This window comes from Macrosteles quadrilineatus, unplaced genomic scaffold (genome assembly GCF_028750875.1).
Source record: "Macrosteles quadrilineatus isolate MER2022 unplaced genomic scaffold, UCM_ALF_1.0 Scaffold_1__1_contigs__length_201487025, whole genome shotgun sequence".
NCBI lineage: Eukaryota > Metazoa > Arthropoda > Insecta > Hemiptera > Cicadellidae > Macrosteles > Macrosteles quadrilineatus.
The window spans coordinates 131841645-131867681 of NW_026542594.1; the positions used below are offsets into that span (position 1 = coordinate 131841645).

General features: G+C 38.6%; 1 protein-coding gene across 1 annotated transcript in view; it reads right to left on the reverse strand.

Annotated features, from left to right (window-relative positions):
* Positions 1–3583: 3583 nt before the first annotated feature.
* LOC128985131 (uncharacterized) overlaps positions 3584–26037 on the reverse strand; it is a 107559-nt gene continuing 85105 nt past the window's right edge. The window contains exon 5 of the mRNA XM_054404515.1: positions 3584–4384. Coding sequence (XP_054260490.1) covers positions 3800–4384 — 585 coding nt within the window. The 3' untranslated portion in view covers positions 3584–3799. The remainder of the gene's footprint in view (positions 4385–26037) is intronic.

The window sequence follows — 26037 nt, forward strand, 5'->3', positions numbered from 1 at the left end:
GATGAAGAAAAATTAAAAATTTATAACAATTATAAAGATGTTTTTGATGGTGTGGATTGTTTCCCTGACATTTGTAAGATAAAATTAAAGGAAGATGCAGTACCACAAGTAAGTTCTGCTAGAAGAATACCATACAAAATTAAAGATAAATTTGAAAAGGCATTAAATTCGCTGGTTGACAATGAAATTATTAAGCAAGTTGAAGAGCCGGTTGAATGGGTCAATAATATTGTAGTACTAGAAAAGCCAAATGGATCTTTACGAATCTGTATTGATCCTACACAACTTAATAAATATATCATAAGAGAGAGGTATTCAATTCCTTTGCTAGAGGACTTGGCTCCAAACTTAAGTAATAAGAAATACTTTACAATTTTAGATTTGAAAGACGGGTTTTATCATATAAAACTAGATGAAGAATCCAGTAAAATGTGTTCATTCAGCACAATCTTTGGAACTTACAGATTTTTGAGGGCACCTTTTGGCCTCTCTTGTGTACCTGAAATATTTCAAAGATTAGTACACAAATATTTCAAAGATATTAAAGGTCTTTCAATCTATTTCGATGATTTGTGCATTGCTACTGATACTAAAGAGGAAAATGATAAAATTATAAAGCAGGTAATGAAAAGAGCAAAACGGTATAATATTAGATTTAACTATAGTAAAATGCAATACTGTGTTAATAAGGTAAAGTATATTGGTGCTGTATTCAGTGAACAAGGGATGCAACCGGATCCTTCAAAAATAGAAGCAATAAAGAATTTTAAAACTCCTACATCTAAGGTAGAATTACAAAGATTTTTAGGTATGGTAAATTACATCAGAAATTTCGTCCCTAATTTGGCTTCAATAGCATCACCTCTTAGAGATTTACTAAAAAAGAATGTTCCCTGGCAATAGTATGAACATCATTCTAATGCTCTTGAAAAAATCAAACAATCACTCTGTAGTAATCAGGTCTTAGGGAATTTTGATCCATCTCTTCCTATTGAAATACAATGTGATGCTTCACAGGATTCTGTAGGGTGTTGTTGCATGCAAAATGGCAGGCCTGTTAGTTACTTTTCTAGAAGTCTGACCACAGCAGAAGTTAATTATGCTCAAATTGAAAAAGAATTATTAGCTATTTGTTTTTCGTGCAAGAAATACCACAACTATATATATGGAAATGAAAATGTAACAATTTTTTCTGACCATTTACCTCTGTTGTCAATTTTTAATAAGCCATTGTTTAAAATTGTCAATAACAGAATAAGAAGACTCAGACTTAAATTGATGATATACAGTTTTAAACTAAAATATTTGCCAGGAAAAAACATGCATATTGCAGATTTTTTATCTCGGAATGGTATTAAAGATGAGGTTGAATGGCATGAACCCTTAGATGGTATTGTGCATTGTATTGAATCTTCTGAAGTGAAGTTTAGTGATAGAAGACTCGAGGAATTTAAAGAGGAAACAAGAAATGATGATGTTTTAAACAAAGTTATACATTTATTCATTATTTTGCCTCCTGAACTGTTATTCAAAGTATTATCTAGGTTACGTACCTTATACAGTCAAAACAGTTCTGATACAGTCACTAAAGGACGATGCGCATTTCAGAGCTTTTAAGCTCTATCTTCAGGTCCGTGGATACATTTGTCAATTATTCATCTTGCAGATTCGTCAAAATATTTAAAACATTAAAACACATAACACAAACACATAATTCATTACGTTTATACAGGTACTGTACATGTGCCGGCCGGCTATAGATCCACCAGGATCTAGAATTGTTTCCTGGTGGATCTATAGCCGGCCGGCACATGTACAGTACCTGTATAAACGTAATGAATTATGTGTTTGTGTTATGTGTTTTAATGTTTTAAATATTTTGACGAATCTGCAAGATGAATAATTGACAAATGTATCCACGGACCTGAAGATAGAGCTTAAAAGCTCTGAAATGCGCATCGTCCTTTAGTGACTGTATCAGAACTGTTTTGACTGTATAAGGTACGTAACCTAGATAATAAAGTTATACAATTTAGTAAAACCCAATGGCCAAAATCTGTTAATGATGGTGATCTAAAGACTTATTTCAATATGAGAAATGATGTAACTCATCAAGATGGATTACTCTATTTGAATGACAAACTTATAATACCAAGTAAACTGAGGAAATTTATGCTGTCACACCTGCATGAGACTCATCTGGGAACAACTAAAATATTGAAAACTGCCAATTTATTTTTTTACTGGCCAGGAATGTCATCAGACATAAGAAATACAGTATCTCAATGTTCTATATGTATGAAACACCAACGTTCAAAATTGAATGAACCTTTAAAAGTTCACAGTGTTCCTCAAATACCCTTCATCAAGATTGGAGCTGATATTGCTGAATATGCAGGTAAATACTATCTTGTAACTGTTGACTTTTATTCACGTTGGATTGATGTATTTAAGTTGAACAGTAAAAACAGTAATACAATAATTGGTAAATTCAAAGAGCTATTTAGTCGAAATGGGATCCCTATGTATTTGGTGGCTGATAATCAACCATTTAATAGCTATGAAATGAAACAGTTTTCTATAAATTGGAATTTTACAATAATCACATCAAGTCCTCACTATCCAAAAAGTAATGGACTAGCAGAAAAGGCTGTAGGAATTGTAAAGAAAATGTTACAGAAGAGTGCTGAAAGTAAACAGGATTTTGAACTCTTCTTATTAAATTATAGAAACTCACCTGTTGCAAACCTGGACTATTCACCTTCTCAGCTTTTAAACAGCAGACACATAAGATCAAAACTACCTAGACCAAACAGTTATTTACAGCCTAAAACAGTTTCTTTTGAGGTACATGAAAGTATAAATGAAAGCAAAAGGTATCAAGAACAAATGTATAACAGATCAGCCTTGAAAAAAGAAGATGAATTCCAAGTTGGAGAAGAGGTTTTAGTACAGGATATTAAAACCAAATTTTGGAATCCTGGTGTGATTTTTAAAAAATTACCGGAACCTCGTTCTTATTTGGTAAAATTAGAAAGTAATATTGTTTTAAGAAGAAACACACACCATATAAGAAAAATTAAATCTATGTTAAAAAAGAAGGACAGTCAAGACGGCTAAAAAAGGGAGATGTTTGTATATTACTTACTTAAAAGTCTTTGTTTAAAATAATTTGTTTAACATATGTTGTCAATAATAATTAAGCAATGACATTGGATTGTAAACAGTTATAGAATAAAGAGAAACAACTTGAATGTTAAAAAATACTTTTTACTTTTTATAAAATTAAACAAGTATGTTCAAAAGGAAGGTACACCCAACATCTGTACCAAATTCCCCGCTTGTGCTAATTTTTTTTGGGTCAAACAAAACATATTTTTATTGTACTATACCTACTTTTTTGAGAAGTATAAGAAAAAGTCTATACAAATATCCTAAATACATATAAAATACATAATTATGTATACATATATTTTTCAGCTATAAAATCCTATAAAACATTATAGAAAATAATTAAAAATATTTTTTTTTACATTTCAGTGATAGGTACTGGTTTTTTTGTAAATAAATAAGATGGTGCAAATGGATTAAATGAAAAATATAATTCTACCAGACAAGGAATTAACATGTAATAATAATTACTTTTTAACCAGTCATAGGCTGATTGTTATTTGCTACAGTAAATTAAATTCCAAATTAATTGAATCATCGCCAATAATAATTGAAGATCTTTACGTAAATCGTGACATGTTGGGCAATAAATAGCCTACCAACCAACAGATATGCTATAACTTATTAGTTAGCTGTTTTTCTTAGTTAGTAAATCTATGATAGAATCAAGTTTTTTATTTTGTCTTATTTCCAGTTCTTTTATATTATTTACAAATTTGTCAAGCTTGCTCTCTAGATCTGAGAAGCGCTTGTCAATGTACATTTTTAATAACCTACATTCACTTGAACACAGGTTTTTATCCAAACTGATATCAGCTCCGCCTTCAGAATTAGTTCCTCCACTAACTTGAACATGACATGTATCAGAGCTTCCTTGATGACTGGAAGGTTCGCAGACAGAAAAGTATTTTGACATATTTCTACCTATTTCACTTTGGGGATTGCGATACACTGTCTCAAACCTCTTCATTAAAATGTTTGATAAAGTCAATTTGTCAATGGGAAATGGTTGGTTGTGATTTTTAGTGCTAAAATGAGTTTGTAGAAAGTTCTTGCACTTTTCTGCATTCTCCGAAAGGGGGGTGTCTTTCAGCATATCGTCCACAGCCTGGAAGTTGATGCTTGATAGAGGAGAAAGAGCAATGTTTTCGGGGCTGATTGTCAGGTTTATTCCATACAACCACAGACTGGCTGGGCGTTTAGCCTTCTGAAACTATGAAATAAAGAGTTTATATTTAGATTAGAGGTTGATTCACCTTAATTTTGTCTTGTAACACCTTTAACCCTGGAGTGCGCGCACCTACCGTCAAAACACGAGAGCGTGCGTGGGGTAATTTTTTTACCCCATTGTGTTTTATTAGGATTTTAGTGATAAAACAACATAATACTTGATTAAAATATATTTAAACTTTGAGTTGAAATCTTACACACAAATAAATGACATTTTAAACCTTTAATTGTTTTTAAAAATCTGGTTTCCACACGTCCTCACAAGTTTCCACAAGATGGTCCTTACAAATACTTTTTCCACAATTGTTGCAGATTTTGGAAATCACATCTTTAATTTTTTCTTGCTAATTGTATATTTTCTCTCTGTGGATAACCTAATGCAAGTTTCATTCTGGCCTTCAAGTCGCGAGGTAGCTTTACTATTTTACTTCTGGATTGCAGATAAGGCATCGACAATTCCTCCTATGCACGAATAATACTCACGGACAACTTCAAACTAATACATAATTAGTAATTAGCCCAATTCACGAACTATAGGCGTAGTGATTCACAAATGAATGTATAGCGTGAGCGCGCGAGTGGGGTAAAAAGTCTCCAACACAATGTAGCGTCTTGTTTACGCGACCGCCAAGGACACACTACTGTTTATTGGCGCCTCCAAACCAAGGTCAGACAGTAGACGAGTCGACTTGAAGGTATTGAGGCGGGGGACGCTATAGAGAAGCTCGTTACGTGTTGGCTGCAGTTTGAAAATAGACCTGGAGAAAAACTACCCTGTGTGCGCTCTCTAGGGTTAAGGGTGGATGACAATCGTTTTGGTACCTATGTTGCCTTCTTCAGATCCTTGTCAAGAATATAAAATTTTACTCTTATTAATACTTAAATAATACTTTTAGCTGAAATGGTGAAATGGTAGCTGAAATACCGTGCTGGCCAGCCTTTAAAGTTTTAACCAGTTTTATTACTTAATAGCGAATTTCCCTATAGGGGAAGTAGCTATTACCGTAGATCTCATGGTAAGACCTAGGCCCGGGACCGATTTACTTTTTCATTTTGATGTCCCCAGAGGCCAAAAACACCATTCGTTCAAATTTTTATATATGTATATATATATATATCTGTGTGTGTGTGTCCGTAAACGTGATAACTTGAGTAATTTTTGTCCGATTTTGATTAAATTCGGTTTAAAGGTGTAAGGCGGGATAAACTTGAATGAGTTCGCGAATCAACATGATCGGACCATGGGAATGGGATTTACGGGGTAAAAATGGATTTTTCTTATTTTTGATCCTCAAAACTTATAATTTCTCAATTTCTGTCAAGACCTTTTTAAAGAGCTTAAAAAATAATAATTTAGTATACCAAAGTGTTTTGTATGATAACGGAGAAAATTCAAAAAGTTGTAAATTTAATATTCCCATGTTATTCTTTTGGAGAATATTGTAAAATGTAGTTTACTTGTAAATGGATATATTTTGATCGAACTTGGCAATTTTATTTATTTTATATTAAGCTATTAACATTTTACTAAAAAACACGGTTTATTAGTTTCCTTGTAGCAGCAAACATAGGTACTCGTTAAACCTAACGTTATTTAGATAGATTTAATTGAAAATCAATTCAGACAAATGGAAATTCGCTTGGTCAGCAGGTTTGCTGCAGCTGGGGATATAATTTTGATGTCCCCAGAGGTTAAAAACACTATTCGTTCAAATTGTTATATATATGTATATATATTATATATTAGCAGTTACCTGGCGCAGCAACGCACTCTGTGGAACCATTGTGGCACTATTTCAAATCATGACTAATACAGCATCTTGTGATTATTACAACCTACAAAACAGTTGCCAGTGTTAACTACTTACTCAATTTTAATTAAAAATATAATTTCTTTACTTTACCATTCCTGAAACCATGAAACTTATTTCAATTCATATTTCTCAAGCTTCCTGAACTTTGTAATTCAACCTGTTATTTCCTTTTTTCAATACTCAATCTCTGTAGCTGTCTTTCTTAATCATCATTTCCTGTTTACTGTACTTTTCCAATGATCAGACAGTCTGGGCTTGTTCCCAAAAGTAAGTGCAAGCTACGCATCCATTTTCCTGTGACGGAGACAGAGAATATGCCAATAAACTTCTGGAAGCATCGACACAAGTGCAAATCACGTGGACTCCCAAAAACCAATCCGCTGTAAGAAGACCCTGGCTGTATGACGTATCACCACCCGATTGGCGGAGAGGTTCCGGATCCTTTTACGACCCCCTAAATTATCTGCGAAAGAGATGGACAGTCTCCTAGAATTCGGCTTAGCGTGAGTTAGAGTCCAGTCTCCAAAATCGTTAAATGTTTCGTTGAAGTGTCGCGCGAGTTGATATCGTCAATATGCGTGATTCGATCAACTCGATATCACGGACGATCAGTTAATATAAAATATCAGAAATGACAAAAATAAATGTGAACAAAATCCATCTTCTTTATTTTATTCCACACAACAACACACTAAACTATTTACTGGTTTTTTAAACAAAACAATTGAAAAACATATGACTGTTTATATACAGCCTTTTGGCAAACTTATATGAAATATATTGAGGGGTTTTCTTTATCAATGATTAATCATGGTACGTCAATCATCCCCCCCAAAAACCCTCAATATATATTTCAAATCTTCCCCTTTCTAGACCTTAAGTTATACCCAGGTGAAGCATCGTTATGGTCTTCTGCTTCTTGCTCTTCGAATTCTCTTCGGCTTGTCGATTCATATGTTTGATTTGTTTTACATTTTCTTCATACCATGCAGTCAAATTTATAGTTTCAGGAGACTTTTCATGCATCCAGTTCTTTTTATTTCCCGACCAAGAAAGAGTGGCCGACGTCCTCTCATGCTTGTACTAGCTTTTTGGTTGTTAGCCTTGGTACAGGCACAGATAGTGCAGGATTGGACGTAGTTCTTGATGTCCCGATGCATGTGATATCTGTGTATAGGGCCGTGACTCTGTTGCCCTGATCCCACTGTCCGGTCTGAAATACGTGACATCCCTTCCCGACTTGATTGACTTTGTGTTTCCTGCTTGTGACCTACACCACACAGACATAATTGCTGGCAGGTCCATTCTTTCAACCATGAACGCCAATGTCCAGCAGATCAATAACACCATCCTCAACCTGATGGATGGCGTCGTTCATGAGTTGAGGAGTGCGGATTCTGTAGACAAGGAGAACGACGATGGTATGGATGTAGACGTTCACTTGTTGAACCAAGCTACTGGCAAGGGTGTGCCAGACCATGTCCTGCGACTCAAGATTGGCTCCGTGTGTCTCGTCATGAGGAACTTGAACATTGACAGCGGACTCGTAAACGGCACTAAAGTGATCGTGACAGCAATAAGACCTCGTCTGATCACAGTGCGACTCCCTGGACAACATGATCCGATTTGTATTCCCCGGATACAATTCGTTTTCCCGTTCGTCGAGGGGTCACCGCTTCGTGTCCGCCGTCTTCAGTTCCCTCTCATGCTGGCATATTCCATGACTGGCCATAAAAGCCAGGGCCAGACGATTGATCGCGTTGGAGTCGATCTTCGCAGTGACTGTTTCACCCATGGTCAGTTGTACGTCCTTCTCAGTAGGGTCAGACATCCAGACCATATAGTCGTCCTTGTCCGTCCCGACCGTGTCCAAGGTGGAATCGCATACGCGAAAAATATCGTGTATGACGATCTCCTCCTGTAACCATGACTTGACTTTAGCTTTAGGTTGTTGTATATATTCCCTTTAAGTTTTTTCTTTAGAAATAAGTCGTTTTTTGTGTGTTTTTAGTATTCTAGTTTGGCAGTACGATAGGGGGCCTGCCTTATCAAAAGTCCCCGTTGTTGTATATATTTTTCTTCTTCTTTTTATTAGTTAGTTAAGTTGTTGTTCATGTTTCTTTAGGTAGTTAGTGAAGTTTACTGACTTGTCCATTTGTAAATATTTGTAAATATGGTTCCGACGTTTCCTGGCCTCCTCGTGGCGGAACTGGATATGCCATAAAGTTTGTGCCAGGCTTTGAGGTGCACGCTGTCATAAGCACCGACGAGACAGTGTACGAGCCCCGCAAGCTTTCCGTTTGGAAAGTTGGATCCGGACGACCCACTTCTATCAACCTTTTCAGTCCTCTCATGGAGCCCTTCCAATACCCTCTGCTCTATCCTCAAGGCACTTTGGGCTGGCATATTGGACGCCGCGACAATTTTAACAATAAGTTGTCCCAGTATGACTACTCCCGTTGTCTTCTGCTGTCTGAGCCTCGTTTCTCACACCTCGGCCGACTGTCTCAAGCTTGGCAGGTCGAAATGCCATGTCGGCCGATACTGTATCTTGTATCTTGTATCTTGTACTGAAGATCGGGTAGTGGTGTAAATGGGAGGGGTCCCCTTCCTTCTGGCTATTGATGGCGGGTTTGCCTGTCAGGGATTAGATAGGTCCCGAGTGTTGCTTGCACTAAATGCGTCGGGGCGCTCTACTATGGTCCTCTAGGTCCCGACCTAGTGGAACCCAGGTGGAGTGACGCTTAAACAAGTAGCCGGAAACCCTGGTTAGGATTGAGGGGCAACCCTCTTTCCGAAGGGTCTGCTTCGGCAGCCGGTGAGCCTGATGACCTTAAGTCATCCGCCCATGATGTGCAAAAGGTTGATGCGTAAGCTTCGGCCTACATCATGGGGCCCGGGTAAGTCTCACGATAGGTACCGGGTATGTAGTCAGGGGGCTTCGGCTCTCATGACAAATATTGAAATTGAAATTGAATTGAATTGAATTGTCCCGATGCATGATGACCTTGGTCACCTCTGGTTTCCCAGCAACTGGGTAAGGCCTCGATCGGGTAGTGGTGTAAATAGGTAATTGGGGTTCCCCCCATCAGCTTGCTGGTGGTCCCCTTCTTCCTGGCTTTGATGGCGGGCTCTGCCTGTCAGGGATTGGATAGGTCCCGAGTGTTGCTTGCACTAAATGCGTCAGGGCATTCCATTATGGTCCTTCTGGGTTTTGTACCTGGGGGAACCCAGGTGGAGTGACGCTTAAACAAGTAGCCGGTATCCCTGGTTAGGATTGAGGGGAAACCCTCTCTCCGAAGGGTTTGCTTCGGCAGCCGGTGAGCCTGATGACCTTAAGTCATCCTCCCATGATGTACCAAAGGTTGGTGCATTAGCTTCGGCCTACATCATGGGGCCCGGGTATGTTTAATTATAGGTACCGGGCTTGCAGTCATGCTCTCATGACAAAACAAAATGGAAATGTCCCGATGCATATTTACCCAGAAGAAACGACGCCGAATCGAAGTGTAGGTCTCATCTTGTCCTGGATGGCCAGCTTCAGGGCTGTCGTGGTACTTCTCTAGAATACTTACACTCTGAGACTTCGGAACTACAATCACAGGGGAAGATTCTGATAGATGAGATTTGTACATAAGTAAACTGTCTTCCGAGCGAAGTTTCTTATAGCATGTCTTAAACTGGAATGGGATAGCTTAGCTTCGGAATTAGTGTAACGTTTGGTTATCCAGGATTTCATTCTACTACAAGCTGCATCTTCATTCTGCCATTTCGTTATCAGTTCCAAGTCAATGTCGCAATTTTCCCTTTGTGCCACCATAAGAAAAGGCTCAATCTGTCTTAAATTCATTGGGACTGGAACTTCCCTCTCCATGAGTTCTTTGGATATCTCACCACTGTCTACCGGTTTTCTTGACAAGCTATCAGCAATAGTTTTATTGTTGACTTGACGTAAATCCACACAAAGTCTGTAGTCTCCGTTCTTCTTTTTGGGTAATACTATTGGTGAAGCCCATCCTGAAGATGACGTTTCAATTAGCCCTTGATTATCCATTTCCTTTACTTTGTCGGGGTTAAGAGGGTAAGGTTTCTGTTTGACATGAGTGTCATCTTTACAAGAGATCTTATGTTTTACCGTAGTAGTGAACCCAATTCTGTCTGTAATTACTTCTGGAAAGATACTGAGTAAATTATTCAAGTCTGTTCTTTGATTGAGATCCAATATTCCCGTTTTCAGTTCATCCAAAACGTTATTTTCTAATTCTGCTCCCAAATCAAAGTGTTTGTCCTCTAACCATCCCAATCTGACTCTATTTTTAATGCCAAAAATTATTTCATTTGCTGTATAATCTATCAACACACCGTATTTGACAAGGAAATCATGCCCTAGTATGATTTCCGGGATCAAATCCTTAATCACTTTTACCGGAATGTGAATAGATTCTTGAGAACATTTGGCTTCAAGAAAAGTAAATCCTTTGATTTTGTAATTTATATCTTGTACTGCACCTTTGACAACAGTTACTCCGTCTGGACGAACAGGTTTTAACAATTTTGCCACCGTCATGTCAATAAACGAATGTGTTCTATTTCTTATTTAGATCAAAATTAAAAGATCAAAAGAAACTAAACTGTTTTTAATCAAGACACAAATACAAGACAATATTATTAAAGAAAGTAAATAAAAAACATATGGTTAAATAATAATTAAATAATCATAGAGGTTGAACATCTTTCCCTTTGAGTTTTTTTTTCTCAAAGTTTATTCAGGAAATCGTTTGGTTAGTCTTATAATTCTGCCTCTTGATGATTTGTTAATTGCAGCTTCTTGATTGGGAATTGTTGATCGTGAAAAAGATTTACTGTAATCTTGGGGTGTTCTAGATGGAGTAGTAGTTGCTTTTTCAGTAGTATTTGATAGAGACGAGTTGGTTTGAGTAATAGTAGTAAATGGCAGAGTATCTAGCATTGTATCTTTAATGGATAAAGGAATAGGATTGTTCGGTTTGGTTGTATTACCTTTGTAAGGCAAAAGGTGGTGTCGATTCCTTCTCAACGTAGTGTTTCCTGTCTTAACCCAGTATGACCTTGGCTCTTGTCCTAAGCTGATAATAATCCCCTCTCTTTTTAGGTCTTGGATCCATACTTTTTTACCTACAGGCAGCGATGGAAGTTCTTTTGTAGCGTAGCGCCTATCGTAGTTTCTCTTGTAAGATGCTCTGTAAGTATCTTATTTTTCCTGTAGTTGGGAGAGATCGGGTTTGATTTCAAGTTTTTTAGGTAAAACAGGCAGATTATCTCGCAGTGATCTGTTGTATATTAGCTGAGCAGGACTGTATCCACTTGTGGATAGTGGTGTATTGCGGTAGGTTAGGAGGGCCAAATATGGGTCGTCTTTGTTTTTCTTTAGTACACTCTTCGCTATTTTGACTGCAGCTTCAGCTGCACCGTTACTTTGGTGGTAGCTTTGACTGCTCGTCACAAGTTTAAAGTTATAGCTTTGAGCAAACTTTTTGAATTCAGAGTTTTCAAGACCAGTGTATCTGGTAGCAAACTGTGTACCACAATCAGATCGTAGCTCAATTGGTATACCGTGACGGCAAAATACAGATTTACATTTTTCGATTATTTCAGCAGTTGACAGGTTGTTTAATGTAGCTATTTCAAAATAACGTGAAAAACAGTCAGTGATTACTACGAACCATGTTCCTTCAAGTTTAAAGAGATCAATCGCTGCCTTTTCCCAAGGACGAGATGGAAGCTCACTGGGCAAAAGGGGTTCATGATGTTGTGTTCTATGTTCAGTACATTTAGGACAATCATTAACAAATTTCTCAATGTCAAGTGACATTCCTGGCCACCACATACTATTGTTGGCTCTAAGTCGACATTTCGTTATGCCTAGGTGGCCTGTATGTATTCTTGTCAACATTTCTTGTCTAAGAGTTGTCGGGATTATGAGACGTTCTCCTCTAAGCAATAGTCCGTCACAAAAAGAGATTTCATCCCGAACTGTGAAGTATGGCTTAAGATTATCGGGAATCTTAGTTTTATCAGGCCATTCAGTTGAGCAGTAAGATTTAATTACCCTGAGTTCTGAGCTAGCCCGCTGTGCCGATGCAATTCTATCAAGAACCATGTCAGTTACATAGGCAATGTTTCTTGTTACTGTGTGGAAGGCCAGTTCAACTTCCTCATCCAAATCATAACTCTCATTAGTTGCTACAGGGCTTCTTGAGAGACAATCAGCAGTTGCTAAATGTTTGCCAGGAGTATATGTAACATTGTAGGAATATCTCATCATTCGAAGTCTGAGCCTTTGAAGACGGGGTGTCATATCATTGACCTCTTTAGTAGTCAAAATACTTACTAAAGGTTTGTGATCTGTTTCCAACATGATGTGCTTGCCCACAATATAGTCTTTAAACTTGTCACAGCTCCATGTTAGAGATAGAGCTTCTCGTTCAATGTTAGAGTAGTTTCGTTCGGTTTCGCTCAGAGTACGTGAAATATAAGAAATAGGTTTCCAATTTCCATCTGTTTGTTGTTGTAAAAATACTCCACCCAAGCCTTGTGTTGATGAGTCAGCAGAAATCATAGTTGGTTTATCCTTGTCATAGAATGCTAGTTGAGGTGGAGATGCCAATAATTCTTTAAGTTCATTGAATGCTTTCTGTTGTTCAAACCCCCAACACCATTCGTTTTTTCTACTTAGAAGGTCGGTAATGGGTTTTAGTAATCTACTTTTGTTAGGTATGTATTTGCCAATAAAGTTAACCATGCCAAGTAACCTTTGTACACCCAAAATATCTGTTGGAGGTGCCATTTTTCTTATAGCTTCGACTTTCATCTCATCGACTTTGATTCCTGATTCGGATAGATGGTGACCTAAGTAGGTTAAGGAGGTTTGAGAGAACAAACATTTGTCTCTGTTTAAGGTGAAGCCTGCACGTTCAAGTTTGGTAAGTACTTCTTCTAAGAAATAGTCATGTTCTTGTTGAGTTTTTTTCTTTTTCAAATCTTTTTCACGATCAACAATTCCCAATCAAGAAGCTGCAATTAAAAAATCATCAAGAGGCAGAATTATAAGACTAACCAAACGATTTCCTGAATAAACTTTGAGAAAAAAAAAACTCAAAGGGAAAGATGTTCAACCTCTATGATTATTTAATTATTATTTAACCATATGTTTTTTATTTACTTTCTTTAATAATATTGTCTTGTATTTGTGTCTTGATTAAAAACAGTTTAGTTTCTTTTGATCTTTTAATTTTGATCTAAATAAGAAATAGAACACATTCGTTTATTGACATGACGGTGGCAAAATTGTTAAAACCTGTTCGTCCAGACGGCGTAACATACGCACCAACCTTGGCACACCATGGGCGGATGGCTTAAGGTCATCAGGCTCACCGGCTGCCGAAGCAACCCTTCGGAAAGAGGGTTGCCCCTCGATCCTAACCAGGGATACCGGCTACTTTGTTAAACGTCACTCCACCTGGAACCAGCAGGTACAAAACCTGAAGGCCCATAATGAAATGCCCTGACGCATTTAGTGCAAGCAACACTCGGGACCTATCCAATCCCTGACAGGCCAAAACCCGCCATCAAAGCCAGGAGGAAGGGGACCAACCCCAACCCCCCATTTCCACCACTACCCGATCGAGGCCATCCTATTGCTGGGAAACCAGGAATAACCAGGGCGATAGATCCCCAGATACCCCTAGCAGGCTTGATCCCAACACCCGATCTACTTTGTTTGCCCATCAAGCCCAACATCACTGCCAGGCCCTCAGGGTTTCCCAAAAGGAGGCGGGTTAAGAAGTGGGACCCACCCGGATGAACCTATCCACCAAAGGTGGCGACACCCTTAACTCAATTGAGGTTCCAGAGAAAACCCCCCACACTCTAGATAACCATGCACTCCATCTCCCCAATCTTTTGACTTCAATCTTTTGATCTTGGGTTTAGTTCTTTCTTTTAAAATACCCTTTCTTTGCTGGTCTTTTGCCATTTATAATTTATAGTATTTACAAAAGTTTGTTAGTTCAATCTGTACTCACTGTTTCTGTAATTTGTTATTTTGCTCTTAATTTATTTATTACATTCCTCTTGTAACAGAATGCCAGTGTTTTACTGTTCCTGTACCTCAAACTTATGTCAAGGGAGTTCTGTCAAATTAAATTAATTACCAATTCAACAAAAAAGCTTACTACAGCTTGTGAGAGGTACCGGGATCGATACCCGGCGCCTCCACCATGTAAAAGTTTATCTATCGTGACACAACCTAACTTCTGCCACTAAAGTGACAACAGGCCATGGGATCTAAACTTCACATACACACAACACACTCGCGCCGTATATTTTCTCTCACTCTTATCTGGTTTAATATCTTGTTTTCTTTTGTTCTTATATTTGCTAATTAATCTGTCTACCAAATCGTGTATGTTTGCGTGGAGTACAGCCACTCTGTAGAAAACAGCCTTAAAAAAGAACTAAATAGGCAAGGCATCGACTTAACGTTCCGAACCACCAACCGCACTAGGAACATCTTGCATAATAAAGGGTCTAGCAACAAATTAAATAACACCGGTGTTTACCAGATCAGTTGCCCAGATTGCCCATGCAAATATATAGGCCAGACGGATCGGGCATTTGAAACCCGCTACAGAGAACATAGGCCTACTACAAAAATGGTCAAACAAAAATCAGCCTTCGCACAACACCTGGTTGATTCAAATCACTCAATGAGTAGCATTGACGATGGTTTAAAAATTCTACATGTCTGTGGGAAAGGTAGCAAACTTGACACCTTGGAGGAGTTCGAGATTTATAAAATTTATAATGACGAACAGTGTAAGGACCACATCCTTAACGAAAAATTACAGTTCCAGTCTCACTCGATTTTTAATACAATATTAAACTCAGGAACAGCTGATCGAAGATCTGATAACATCAGTGATAACAGTAGAGGAGACGACGTGACGTGACCTCCAGTCTGCTACCAGCCCCGCGCCGCGCCGGACCAAATCAGTATTATGATAGCGCTATCTAAATGTCAATTGTGTATTCGTACCGTATTAATGTCTTCTGTGTTCGTGTTCGTGTTTTAAATGTGTTTTTGACGAGTTGCAAGCTTTGATAATGTTGTCTTCGCAACGAAACATGTAAGCTGTTGAGCAATACCATTTTTGGACTATTTGACTGAGGTATGTAAAAAACCTATTATTGTCTTAAAGTGGAAGGTAATTCTGTTATCTTGAGCATATTGCTGAGTTTCTGGTGATTTCATCAGATCTTCAAAGGTTTTCCGAAGAGTTGAGCTGGTGCCAATGAAGTTGGTGCCACAGTCGGAGTAGAGATCTGAGACTAATCCTCTTCTAGAAATAAATCTTGTTAGTGAGGCAATGAAAGTGTTTGTAGACAAATCGGTAAAAACTTCAAGATGTACTGCCTTGGAGACGAAGCAGATGAACAAACAGAGGTATACCTTGATGGGTTGTACTTTTCGAAGTTTGAAGAGTTTCACCGTGAATGGACCTGCATAGTCAACAGCAGAAACGTTGAAACATCTAGTAGGAATTACTCGACCTGAAGGTAAGTCAGCCATTAAAGGGAAGGTGGTTCTAGGTTCAACTTTAAAGCAGCGAATACACTCAAATATTACAGAACGGATGACACTTCATGCCGATAATATTCAATACTTCTCTTGGAGTATTGCTTGTAGTTGCAGAGGTCCTACATGAAGATGGGACTTGTGGTGAAAATCAATGAGATGGCGTACAACAGGATGACGTTTTGGCAAAATTATTGGGTGTTTCGCCGAAAAAGGCAAGTTAGAGTTTTTTAATCTTCCTCCAACTCTTAAAATTCCTTCAGAATCCAGGAAGGGTGCTAAGCGTTGAATGCGATCAGAACAGACTTTGTTCTTGCGCAACAGTTCGACTTCATCCTTAAAGGACGAGCTTTGAATTAGCCAACAAATTTGTTTGTCAGAATTCTCAAGTTCTTCACTGGTAAGGGGATGTGTAATCCTTTGTTTACTTTTCAGACAAGAAATAAAACGCAAAACATATCCCATAACATGTAGTGTAGTTTTCCACGAAGAAAATTTTGAAATCCATCCATCATTGTCCGATGTGGTTACAAGATTGAGGGTCGTAGTTTACAATTCAGGAAGCTCATTATCTGGGACGAACATATGGCAAGTTTGAGGCCAGGTAGAGGAGTCTCCTTGGAGCCATTGGGGACCAGACCACCACTGCTCAAGATGAAGTAGGCTTGAGGCGGTTAACCCGCGAGAAGCGTAGTCCGTAGGATTATCGTTGGTAGACACATGTCTCCATGGACAAATAGGTATAAGTTCTTGTATTTGAGCCACACGATTAGCAACAAAAAGCTTGAGTAGATAAGACGGGGTTTTAATCCATGACAGGGCGATACTGGAGTCACACCATGCAAACATGGAAGTTTTGTAAGCGCTCGAAAATTGTTCGTGACAATAATTTAACAATTTTGCTAACAGATGAGCACCACATAATTCCAATCTCGGAATTGTTACACGTTTCAAAGGTGCAACTTTTGACTTTGCAATCAACAGATTCACATTGACATTTCCAGAAGAATCTTCAGCTCTTAGATAAACACAAGCTGCATAACCACACTCGCTTGCATCGGAAAATCCATGTAGTTCAATATTTACACAATTGGCTAAATGTAAGTATCGAGGTATTCTGAGAGTTTCTATGTTAGGTAGCTCTAGAATGAACTGTGACCATTTTTCAGCTATAGGCTGAGGGAGTTGTGTGTCCCAGTCGAGTCCTAACGTCCATATGTGTTGCATTAGGGTCTTAGCCCAAAAAATAATAGGGGCTAACATTCCAATCGGGTCAAAAATCTGCCCTATGGTAGAGAGGACAGACCGTTTTGTTATGATCTCAGAAGGTTTATCATACTAATATTATAAATGTGAAAGTTTGTGTGTTTGTTTGTTTGTTTGTTTGAAGTTCAATCACGCATTAACTACTGGTCGGATTGTGTTGAAATTTGGTATGATGATAGCTCACATTCCCGATTAACATATAGACATATTCTTACCTCAAAAATCCTTTCGGGCTCCGCCCCAGCGGCTCTAGAGTTTCCCATGTTAACCTTATGAGTATTCATATTTAAAAGGAATTAAATAATTTTTCCAGCTGTTTCAACCACACAATTTGTTTCTATGATATTCAATAGCATTAAACGGTTATACGGTTTACCAACAGGGTGCAGCACCATTAGTTCTTCATACATTTATGACAACAGCTAATTTGAACCAAGCAGCAACAAAAACCTGAGTGTGAGAACTTTACTTCTTTCTATTGGTTACGTGAAGTGGTAGAACATTATGGCTATGTTCTATATACTATAATATCCCGTAGATTATACTAAACCAAATTTTCTCAAAAAGTGTCCTCTCTCATTGCAAATGCAAAGCACGAGTATTTAACTACAATAAGCATTGCATACCAACCCCGTACGAAGGACGGGTACTCAGCTAGTTGATCATATAAGAGAATTCATCTGTTTCAGAAATCCATTTTAGGCCTAATACACTGTGGTACGATTGACCTGTAGAACGAAATATGTGAGGGGTTTCACAAAAATTCTTTGGAAGATGATCGAGTAGTTTAGGATGGTTAGAAGACCATTTGCGGAGCTCAAAACCGCCCTTCTGCAGGAGATTGATGACTTCCAGTTGAAGTTCCAATGCTTCTTCAATGGAGTTACAGCCTAACACAGCATCATCTACATATATCTGATTTTTCAGGGCCTTTGCCGCAAGTTGGTGATTCTCACCCTCGTCAGTTATTAACTGTTTCACAACTCTATTAGCCAAGTACGGTGAAGAGGTAAGTCCATAAGTAACAGTAGTTAGCTGGTAGATCTGTAGAGGAAAACTTTCATTCTCTCTCCAATAAATCAACTGGAAAACTTGATCATCACGATGAATCTCAATTTGTCTGAGCATTTGTCTTATGTCGCACAGTAGTAATATTTTATGCTGTCAAAATCGAAAGAATATATCGGATATTTCACTATGTAGTTTAGGTCCTAGATGCTGAATATTATTTAAGGTTACACCAGTGGATGTAGGAGCCGAAGCGTTGAAAACTACTCTGATTTTTCCGTCTTTGAAAACTCCATGATGGGGTAAGGAACAGTGTGGATGTGAAAGATTCAAATCTGAATCTACTAGTTTCATATGATCAGATGACTTATAATCCTCCATAAATTCAGAATATTTTTTCTTGAATTCTGGCTGTGTTTGAAATTTGCGCTCTAGTGACTGAAAAGTGCGTTTGGCAATGTTAGATGAATCGCCTAACTTAGAAGGACTGTCTTTGAAAGGTATGCGACATACACATCTACCCTTAGGAGTACGAGAATGTGTCTCGATGAAATGTTTTTCACAGTCTTTATCTTGAGGCGAGAGAAGAGGTATTGAAGGTGGTTCTTCGAGAGACCAAAACTTCTGTAGAGCAGAGTGAAGATCGATATCAGTGGTAGATAAGAATGTAGAAGTGCCCATAGGGTATGAAACTGATTTGAAGATAGGTGTGGTACCTATTACAACATAGCCAAAAATAGTGTTGAGAACATATGGCATATTAGCTCCAAGACTGACTGAGGATCCGAGTAGAGTTTGAGGGAAGAGATCCGCTCCGATGAGTAGGTCGATGGGACCAGGCAAATCAAATGTTGGGTCAGCAAGAGTGTAACCCTTAAGCGTGGATTTCACAGAGTTAGGTAACTGAACGGCTGGTTGATTATTTGAAATTTTGTCCAGAATAAGCACAGGATGTGAACCAGCAAAAACATGTCAACTAAGAGTGGATAGTGACACATGAGAGATGCCTCTTGAATTTACTTTAGCAGAAGAAATTCCCATTATAGAAGGGACATTTACTTTTGTTCGCTGTAGTTGCAAAAGTGTAGCACAATGCTGTGTGATTATAGTATTTTGCGAGGCGCTGTCAAGTATAGCACGCACTACTAATGACTGGCCGTTGATTGAGGATACATTGACTAGAGCTGTAGCTAGGAGTACTAGACCTCCATTTTCAGCTACACTGACAAGACTTGCTGAAGTGCTCCCGGTTGTCGAAGATTCTGAACAATTGTTTTGCACATTTCCGACAATAGTATTCGTAGACAAAGGACTACTATCAGAGGAATTAGGTAGGCCTAAACGTGTTTGCTGAGAAGCATTATTCTCAATTTTGCCAAAATGAAGCAAAGTATGATGTCGTCTCTTACAGGTACGACAAGTATGTTTAGAGACACAGCTGCTCAGTCTATGCTGCTGGTTTAAACAGTTAACACATAGGTTCTTAGATTTCACAAAACCTTGCCTAGTTTGTGGAGTAAGGCTAAAAACTTTTCACACCTGTAGATTGAGTGTGTATCAGAATTGCAAAATACACAATTTGAAGTGAACGGCTTGCTTGTTAGCATGACATACTTGACTGTTTTTCCACTAGTGGAGTTTTTGAAAAATGAAGCATTTTTGCTAAGACTAGATGAACTGACTTTACCATGTGACCCACATGACACAGTCAAGAGGCCTATGTTTGCTGCCTCCCTCTGTGAGCACTCTTTTTCTAGAAAGGAAACAACATCCTTAATGCTAGGAATTTCTTCATAATTACTGCGCTTACGCTCAAACTCAGCACGGAGATTGGTGTCGAATTTTCGCAAAATACAAGATGTCAGAAGAACACTTTCATTAGAGATATCATGGCCTAAGGCCTTTAATGCCTCATAGTTTTCGTTGTATTTTGATAAAAAATCCCTTAGTTGGTTGACAGTGGGTTTTTGTAAGACAGGTAAATCCAAAATGTTGCTTACATGAAGATTAACAAGTAGCCTAGTGTTCTTATATCGCGTTACTAATGCGTTCCATGCAATTAGGTAGTTAGCCGCATTGACAGGTAATGATTTGACTAAGTTTAGAGGCTCATTTGCCAAACAAGACAACAAGTATGTTAACTTTTCAACATTTGACAGAGAATCATTTTTGTGGACAGTTTCCTCAAATAAATTTTGAAATGCAATCCATTGTTCTGCATCTCCAGAAAATGTAGGTAGAGTTATGCGTGGAAGTTTTACTGTGCATTGTGAAACAGAGGGCTGATTAGGTTGAGCAACCTCAGTCGATTTATTAAGTTGAGGTACGGTACATGTTGAGGAATACGATGCAATAAATATCGTTGCAGATAAAATACGGTGGTTTTGTGCAACTTGCGATCAACAAGTGAAATCAGCTACCGGCAGAGATAAGGAGCTGGAGAAAGAGGTCAGTGAGGTGAAATCAAACATAAAAATGTTATTAAACTCACATGATAATCTCAAAACCAAGTTGGGAATTGTAATAAAACAGAATATTGGAGCAAATAGCAATATCAGACGTTTTGGCAAACAATGTGACTCGAAACCGGAAGAAAGCGTCTGCTACACAGACGATGACGTCAGTGACAGCCTAAACCACAACGACTCAAATTCTGGTGGAGGGGATAAGTTAGAACAAAATACTAACCAGGAGGACAGACCAAAAGGAGACGAAGTTGTAAAAGTAGTTGTGAGTGAAGGTAAAACTGACACAGAAGGGCTTCATGGAAACAGAATGCCTGACATCTTAGATGTAAAAGGACCAGCATTGAAACGGACTGAACAGCGGAACGAGCGAAATATGGAGCAAAATAGAAGCTTGAACTTGGAAAACTTGAACTTGAGTAGTACTCCGACCAATCCGACCGCTGTAAATGCTATTGCTAATCATTGTGGCAGTGAAATCTGAATCAGACCAAATAGAAGTGATTCAGCTAAGAATGTCGCTAATACCTCGTTAGATATATCGGGACCTAGAAAACTTTATTCTTCAGCTTTGCAAAGTGTTCCATCATCTAAAACGAGCTCTGTCACATTGAAAATCACCACCGACCAGCGAAGATCCAACATCATCATCGGAACAAACGAAGCTAAAGATAAACTGAAATCTGCTTCGGCTAGATCTAGTTTCTTTGTTTCTCGCGTTTCACCTGGTTCTACGTGTCAAGAGGTCATATCTTTCCTAAAGTCTAAAGGTGTGGAGGACGCCGAGTGTGCCGATATCAAAACTAGATTTACTACCTACCGGTCATTTAAAGTAGGAATACCAAGTGACCTAGACAAACTGATCTTAGACCCAAACTTTTGGCCTAAGGGTGTCTTAGTTCGACACTTCCTCCCATCTGGCCGCAACAGAAACCACAATCAGAAGCCTTTTTTAGGCAGAACGATCTACAGGACTCTAACAACCTAGACCTAACCCCCGATGTAGTCAGTGTTTGCAGGCCTAACCTACAGACACATCATAAGAAAGCGCCTGTGAGTGTAAAAGTGGCGGTGCTAAACGTCCAGTGTTTGAGAAACAAAACTAATCTCTTAACGGAATTTATTGAAGAAGCAAACTGTGACATCCTTTGTGTTGCGGAACACTGGCTACAACCTGGTGAGTCTGAATTTTTTCACTCTGTGTGTGATCTAGAACTTGCAAATATTTTTTCTCGCATAAAACATAAAAATGGTGGGGTTGCCATATTTGCTGCCAAATCATTCTCATGCAAAAAGATAAACTTAGATAATTTCTGCATTGAACTTGTTTTTGAAGTAACGGCAGTGGAAATCTTAGATATTAACACACTTATTGTGACCGTGTATCGATCCCCTGATGGCGACTTTGATGCTTTCCTTAACCAAATGGACCTATGTCTAAGTCATCTTACCAGATCAAGTAAGTCAGCCAAATTGATAGTTTGTGGTGACTTCAATGTCCATCTAGAGAGACCTTCAGTTGATGAAGCCTTGTTTGTAAACCTGTTCCGCAGCTTTGGACTCTACATCACCTCTAGACTCCCAACAAGAGGAGAAGCTTGCCTGGACACTGCGGCATCAAACATTGACTCTTGGGATTTGAAGTCAGAGGTTATTCCATCACATGTTGGTGATCACGTTTTCCCATAAACTTATAGAAAAACGGAAATGCATTTAATAGTAATTAAAAATATATACACTATATACATATTTAGTGCTTATACTGGAGAATATTAGATTTATATGGAAATTGAATTCAAAGTATAGTTAAATTTCATTTTTGAATTATCTGTTATTTAGTTTTGAGTCTGTATATTCTATTATTTTTTGCACAAAGTCATATTTTTCTGTTTATTTTTTAGCGGAGCCACACAAGCGTGTTGTTTTGTTTTGTACAGGGATTTTCTTTAATTTCAGTATGTATGTATGTGTGTGTGTGTGTGAGTGTGTATCAGTGATCGCGCCTTGTGCAGTGGTTTTGGGGGCGCCTGTCGTGACGTCGCGACCTGTGGACCCGGGATAGCGAGTCCACAGCCGCATAGTGCTCGCCACAGCGACCCGCTTATCTCTCCCCCCTCCCCCATCCTACACCCTACATTGTCCACCGCTGATTGTCTCTCTCGCTCCTTATCTCCATATCCTAAACACCTGAAAGCGGCGCACATCAATGCCCAGTCTTTGCGTGCTCACATTGATGAGGTTAGAGAAATCTTTTATCCTGGAAACTTTGACTTGATTAGCATTTCTGAATCCTGGCTTAAGCCGAGTAATCATTCAAATGAGGTGTCTCTCCCTGGATATGTGCTGCAGCGAAATGATAGGATTGGCAAACAGGGCGGTGGCGTTGCGGTGTATATCAGGGAGGATTTAAAGTTCAAAACTATTTTTTCTTCACCATCGGAGTACTCGGCTGGGCCAGAATTCCTATTAATTGAGATTAGTTTATCTGGAGCAGATGCGCTGTTACTAGGAGTGTGCTACCGCCCACCAAGATCAGGGCATCTGCTCAATTTTGAAAATGCCTTGCTTAATGAAATGTTCAGATACAGTCATGTTTTGATCATGGGTGATTTCAACACTGACTTACTATCATCGACTCATAACTTTGAACACAGACAGCTGACTACTTTGTTTGAATCATGTAACCTAACTGTACTTCCACTCGATCCCACACATCATGTTGCCAATTCTGATACCCTCTTGGATCTAATCGTAGTGTCCAATCATCAAGATATCATTCACCATGGGCAGCTTCCAGTTCCTTCAATATCCAAACATGACCTTATTTTCTGTGTGTACTCAATCAAATCTCCTAAGCCCAAAGCAAAGCTTATTAAATATCGGGATTTTAAAAATATGAATGTTGCACAATTCATGTTAGACGTTCAACAAACTCCGTGGCACTTCATTCAAAATTTAAATTCCGTCGATGAAATGGTTCATGAGTTAAATTCTTCCATATTAAATCTCTTTGACAAACATGCTCCCATCTTAACAAAGCGCGTGACAAAAAGAAGGCCTGTTCCATGGATGACCCCTGAAATCAAAGGTTTGATGGCTAAACGTGATAGCTTAGGTATAAGAGCTAGGCACTCCAACAATATCGAACTAAAACAACAATATTGTAATCTTCGTAATCGAGTTAAACAGCTTTTGCGAAATTCCAAACTCAGATACATTCATGCACTTTTTGAAAATCAAAAACAGCCATCGAGAGTTTTATGGCGCAAAGTTAAAAGTCTTGGGCTTGGGAAACAATTTGATTCTCAACCAGTACACATCCCTCTAAATGAGTTAAACGTTTACTTTTCTTCTAGCAGTCAAAATACCAATCAGCACAAAGTCAATAGTTACTTGAATGAATTAGTCAACTCTCCGACCCCGCACCTGGGATATCCTGAGTTTAATTTCAAACCAGTTATTCAGTCTGATGTTTTGATGGCTATTCGCAGAATCCGAAGCAATGCTGTCGGTTCTGATGGGATACCTATCCGCTTTATCAAAGACATCCTCTACGCAATCCTTCCTACTATCACGTTCATTTTTAATGCATCTTTGCGGCACTGTTCATTCCCTTCATTTTGGAAGTCTGCCATTGTCCGTCCCCTAAAAAAGATCTCAGCACCAACTCTGGTTGGGGATTTCAGGCCGATAAGTATTTTGCCCGCTCTATCTAAAGGCCTAGAAAGGATCGTTCACTGTCAAATCACTGAATTCATCACTGAAAATAACATTCTATCTGACTATCAATCTGGTTTCAGATCAGCGCACAGTACAGAAACAGCACTCCTTCGAGTGACTGAAGACATTAGACTTGCTATGGAGCGTCGACAGGGAACGATTCTAACTCTGTTTGATTTTTCCAAAGCATTTGACTGTGTTAATCATGACTTGCTGGTGCAGAAATTAAGGGCAATAGGGTTTTCCCAGAATTCTCTTAAATGGCTGAGATCTTATCTGTCAGATAGGCAGCAATGTGTGGAGGTTGGTGACACAAGATCAGACTGGATGACTGTTACATGCAGTGTGCCCCAAGGATCAATCCTTGGACCACTGCTCTTTGTACTGTACGTCAACGACATAAACTCGACCTTGACCAACTGTAAACACCACATGTACGCTGACGACTTACAAATCTATGACTATTTTACTGCAAACAACGAAAATGACTGTGTCAGAAGGATCAATGAAGACGTTAACCGAATAGTTACTTGGACTGAGAATCATGGACTGAGACTAAATCACGAAAAGACAAAACCGATTGTAATCTGCCACCCTCGACTTCGCCCTTCAATTGACTTAGACTCAATAAACCCAATCACAGTCGGTGGCAAAGCACTGCCCTACTTTGACAATGTAAAGAATCTTGGCATATCTTTCAACTCTTCACTTACTTGGGACACAGCAGTTACGGACACACGAAAAAAGGTTTTTGCCTCCATACATTCACTGAAAAGATTGCAGAACTTTTTGCCACAACACACAAAACTTCATTTGATCAAATCACTTGTACTGCCCCACTTCAGTTACTGCAACTCATTGATCAATGACATGACTGTGATTCAGGCGGATATGCTCCAGCGGTCTCAGAATTACGCTTTGAGATTTGTCTATGGTCTGCGACGTATGGAGCATATCACGCCATACTACCTTGAGGCAAACATCTTGAAACTAAATTATCAAAGATCCATCAAAATTTTGTCATTAGTCTTTTTAATTTTGAAATCAGGCTCCCCGAAATATTTTACATCAGATTTTAAATTTGTGTCTCAGGGTAGTACACGAATTTCTCGTTCTTCTTCGATCACATTGCGTATACCTCATCATGTGACCACCGCTTATGACAGGGCTTTTGTTGTTACCGCTTGCCGTCTTTGGAACAACCTACCCCTACACATTAAATCCCTTGATAAACGTTCCCAGTTTGTGGCGGCACTAAAAAATCTCTACTTTGAGCAAATGGTCTCGGCTGGCGTGTCCTAGGGCTTCTGCGTCTTTGCGCGATTACTGGTGCGTATGCGTGTGAGAGTGTAAAAGTTTTTTCTGTTGTATATTCTAATTATTTATAATAATTACTATTTTTTTAATTAGTTAATTAGTTAAATAGATTGAATTTTTGTTAACTTGTACTTGATGTGTTAAATATGTGTTTTTATATTAGATTAAGAAATGTCTTTATTTATTTATATTTAAGTTTGTCAGGTTAAGTGTAAGAGAGGGCCATGTGGCCCTAACTTTGCCTGGTAAAATAAAGAATTTTTCATTTCATTTCATTTCATTTCATCACGACGGGGGACTAGTCCTTACGCTTGAAGTAACCAAGGTAAGCAACATACCTCACTGGTTAGACTTGCTACAAATGCCTTCACTCTTTTCTCAGATCTTTTCCAGATGGAGTTTGACTCTGTTTTCCCTGTTAAAACAGTAA